At 47.3% G+C, this 4915-nt stretch overlaps 1 protein-coding gene across 1 annotated transcript in view; it reads right to left on the reverse strand.

Annotated features, from left to right (window-relative positions):
• Positions 1–4119, reverse strand: part of LOC310824976 (roundabout homolog 1-like) — a gene marked incomplete at its 5' end in the record, with an annotated part of 127997 nt that extends 123878 nt beyond the window's left edge. Inside the window, one exon of the mRNA XM_083697354.1 lies at positions 4017–4119. Within this exon, the coding sequence (XP_083553480.1) occupies positions 4017–4119 (103 nt within the window). The remainder of the gene's footprint in view (positions 1–4016) is intronic.
• Positions 4120–4915: the final 796 nt, after the last annotated feature.

Below are 4915 nucleotides of genomic sequence, written 5' to 3' on the forward strand. Positions count from 1 at the left end.
GGTGGTACCCTCCACGGAGCTCAGCTGTGAGGTGTTGTTGTGGTGAAGGTTGTTCTCCACTGAGGCGAGCACTGACTCATTATCACAACGAGCGTTGCTAATTAGCTCAACGCATACATTGTCGTCCGTTCTCCTTATCCTCTCACTTCCACTCCCACGCTGAGCAGAGGGACATGGTTCCTCCATCTGCAAATAACTCAGCTGTCTCCTTTCTCTCTGTCTCTCTTTTCTCTCGTGCGCCTCAACAGTACAGAGCGCTGTCTTACTCTCTGATCAAAATGTGGCTCTTGAATCAAAGAATGATCAGGAAGGGAGAGAGAATCTTTTCGTGTGAGGTCAAGTGGTAACGTTCTTTCAATCGAGGTCTGGTGGATTCGAAGGGTTCATGCTGTAGTGTAGAATTGTTGAATCAAGGAGCAAAACCACTTCAAAGCCGTGTGACTTTGATAAAGTGTTTTTGCCGGTTGACTCATACCAGTCTCTTTTCTCAAGATTGCTGATCTTACAGACCTGTCGTGGTTCCTTCAGCACAGCACAGCTACATTGAAGATCACATCCCAGGGAAACAAGGTTATCTAGCAACAAGCTCGCCTTGAGGCACAACTGGAGATGAAGGCGAGATTACAGAGAGCAACAGAACAGAGTAAAAAAAGGATTCCCTTCGGAGATTTACACAGTTTAATACACAAGGTTAACAAACTAAGGATTACGACTCACACCATTTATATGCAGATCCCTGGAATAGATTCATGAACCTGCATGTAATAAGAGATTAAGACTCCATCTGCCGCCTCTAAGATTCCACACAGCAGTGCAAATTATACTGTACCCTATCCTCAGATCAGTGTGTACACCCAATAAACCTTTATGAGAATGTGTATATGTGTGTGCGTGCGTGCGTGCGTGCGTGCGTGCGTGCGTGCGTGCGTGCGTGCGTGCGTGCGCGCATGTGCGTGTGCGTGTGTGTGTGTGTGTGTGTGTGTGTGTGTGTGTGTGCGTTGTGACTAAAGTGAGAGAGTGGTGTGACTAATAGATTCTCTTGACATCCGGCAGCCATGTTGTCAGAGAGCACCATCATGACCCCTAGATTACAAACTCCCACTAATGCCAGGCTGCCGGAGCAACTAATTAAACATGTCCACGCTAACGAGCTGGCCCTTGATTACACTCCCTAATTGGGCTCCTTGCCACCAGTCCCCCGAGCACTGAGCTCTCATCACAACATGGAGGCCGAAGAGTGACATTACCCACAATGAATTACAGTGAGAGAAACCCAGGGACCCGTTTCAACCTCCCACTCAGCCTCGCCGTCTAACGCCTCAAACCAAGTTAAGTTGTTTGTATTCAGGTGCACCCAAGGACTCAAATAACAAATAATATGCTGTTTTCAACATTTCAGCCGAAAACAATTGAACACACACTTCACATCTGCATCAAGAGTGCATCTGAAGAACCCTTTATTTTTTTCTGCAATTTCCATTAGGGAGGCGCGCCGCCCTCCAGTCCTCCCCTCAATCACATGGCTGTCTCTCTGAAGGAGAACGCAAGGAAATCCTCCATCCACACAATCACCGGGACACCAGCCAAGAACCACACAGATAAATCAGCACAGCCTCCTCCAAAAAGCAAGGAAGAAATACAATCTACAAGCAGATGCTCCATACATGTCAAGTCCCTTTTTACTTCCCATTGATTGTAAATAGCATTTTTTTTCTTCCGGCAGAGTGCCCGCAGAGCAGCAGACTTTGGCTGTTTTCGATAGTAGGACGTCCAAGTGGCCAGAACGGACAACCCAGTACCACCGTTACTGAAAAAGGCTTTATGTGACTGTCCTATGAGGCTAATTATCATTTATGTCGTTTGTGTTTATGATATTGTCTCCCATAATGTTCTGTAAATTGCTCTCTTGTGTGTCATTCACCAGAAGGTTAGCGAGCCTATATCCTAATGTACTTAGGGTGTATGAATGAGGCACGTGTAGCTGTGCTGTAGCAGTGGTGGAATATGATATTTGCACACCTATGGTATAGGTTCCTCCTTGATCGCTTCAGTATAAACGTTATATGGCTCAATGATGTGTGTGGGTGTGCAAATATGTGTCCAGGACAGCTAAACGAAATGTCACTCAGGTGATGGATCTCCCTCTGTCTTTTCCCAGAGTGACTGAGTGCTAACACACCCAGCAGCAGTGGCCAGAGGGAATGACAGAGTGATGTCTCTCTCCCCCCCAGTGACAGACAGACAGACAGACAGACAGACAGACAGACAGGCAGGCAGGCAGGCAGGCAGGCAGGCAGGCAGGCAGACAAACAGACAGACAGAGAGACAGACAGACAGACAGGCAGGCAGGCAGGCAGGGAGGCAGACAAACAGACAGACAGACAGACAGACAGACAGACAGACAGGCAGGCAGGCAGGCAGGCAGGGAGGCAGGCAGACAGACAGGCAGGGAGGCAGGGAGGCAGGCAGACAGACAGACAGACAGACAGACAGACCGACAGACCGACAGACAGACCAACAGACAGACAGACCAACAGACCAACAGACCAACAGACCAACAGACCAACAGACCGACAGACCGACAGACTAACTGACCAACAGACAGACAGATAGACTGTTGAGGCAGCCCTGTACTCAGGCAGACAGACCAACAGACCGACAGACAGACAGACCGACAGACCAACAGACAGACAGACAGACAGACAGACAGACAGACCGACAGAACGACAGACCGACTGACCAACAGACAGACAGACAGACAGACAGACAGACCAACAGACCGACAGACCGACAGACCGACAGACCGACAGACTGACTGACCAACAGACAGACAGATAGACTGTTGAGGCGGCCTCTCGTGGCCGTTGAGGCGGCCCTGTACTCTAGTCTGATCCCTGCTCTGGAGCATCCACAGCAGGTTGAACTCATCACTGTGAGGGCACGGGCTCAACCGCTCTCTATGGCTAATGAACACTGGCCTCTGCATTAGCCTCTCACCCTTCAAACATGGGCACGACAGTCTGCTTGGCTCTAAAACAATCCCCTGGAGCACCACGTGGACAGTAAGCTGGGTTTTACTTCAGCACGTTACTAATGCAACTGCTGCCATTGTATTCATTACAGTCGTACAGACTTCTCCATGGCTAACAATCCCGTCAAAATGTTGATGCTCTAAATAACTTCGTCGAAGACTTTTTCATTCAACCGAAGTGTCTCAATGACGAAACTTGCTGACTAATTAAGGAGAAGAAGTAGAGGTGAAATCCAGCAGTGATGCAGACGGCCCTCCAGGATTTGGAGGTTAGAGAGCCCTGTTGCTAACCCAACCACTCACCTGTAGCACACTTTCTCTCTCTTTTTTTCCCCCAGGCGAAGGAAGGACTAATTAAAACAAGGGAGAGCGGAAAATGAATTAAATATATATACATCGCTTTAAATATATCTCTATCGTCACACCACTGGACCACATGGGGCTCATTTATTTTTGTTCGCTCTCTTTCTCTGACGGATGGAGTAATTACCTGGGTGTTAAATGTGCGGTGGAACAGAAGCATAGCTGTATCACTGATCGCCTGTCCACTTCAACACAACACTGATAAGAGTGGGGACAGGGAAGTAACGTCTGTACAACGTTCTTCAACAACACTCTCATCCTAGTATCTCATTGGTACAGCTGTCTAACTTGCCAGGGTGATGTGGCGAACATCTTACTGATTTAAAATTCACACAAGTGATTTGCGTAGAGCTTCTTATTGGTTGATTCTGATACTCTTTTGAGAGGGAAACTCGCGTATATCATCTTTGAACAACGAGTTTCCCAAGTCTGAACATTTCCTTACAGACCTGACAGTTTCCTTGTCCGGTCGACGCACTGTGAAGGCACCCTTACGTCTGTGAAGGCACCCTTACGTCTGTGAACGCACCCTTACGTCTGGGAAAGACACACGCCTGGAAAAAGAGACAACTGAGATGTTCTAACAGGAAAGTCATGATTCTGTGTGTTTTTGGTCTCTTACCTGGAACAAGGACTACTTCCTGCTGCTCTGATTGGGCGAGGCCGAGCAGGGTGGCAACGAGGAGAGCAGCGACAGCTGACCACATGACCCGCATGGTTCTCATTGGCCCAGCATCACGTTCACAGAGTCTCAGTAATCCTGCATAGAGACACAGAGGACAGAAACATGGGTTAGACATCACCATGATACATCACTCAATAAGATGCATTTGGAGGGAGACAAGAGAGGCAATCGTGAGTGGGATGCATGTGTATCTGGATGTACGGTACAGGTATGTGTAAAGTATGTATCTATCTACCATTATAGCATGGGTTGATCAAATCAAGCATTGTGATTGGCCAAGAAGTATGTCAGCCAATCCGATATCAGCACTGCTATGTCATCACGTTCACTTGCAAAATGATGAGATTTCAGAGACAATCATATAAGATCTGCGCACCACATCACGGTCATTCCTATACCCACAATATAGCACACCCACTCATGTGTTATTGCTTAATTAAGCTCAAGTCAAGTCAGTGATTGTCAAGTAAAGGCAGTAATTGTCAAATCAAGTCAGTAATTGTCAAGTCAAGTCAGTGATAATTGTCAAGTCATTGGCAGTAATCCACGGTGCGGTTGCCATGGTTAGACATTGAACATGCTCCTCCAATGGCCCAAGTACCCCACCCGTGATGTCATCTGAAGACAGAAGAATAACTCTCTCCCTGTCAGACTCTTGCCATTATAACTCTGACATGAGACAGGAACATATTTAACTTCATGACCTTAAAACTTGTTTATTGTAAGCTACTTTAACAATGATAGAACACGTCAGGACTGCTGATACAGTAGGAATGAGTGAATATTGAATGACTTCACTTTCCCATGGCCCTGCCATAGGGAAAGAACAACAAAAG

This window comes from Argentina silus (genome assembly GCF_951799395.1).
Source record: "Argentina silus genome assembly, chromosome: 2".
NCBI lineage: Eukaryota > Metazoa > Chordata > Actinopteri > Argentiniformes > Argentinidae > Argentina > Argentina silus.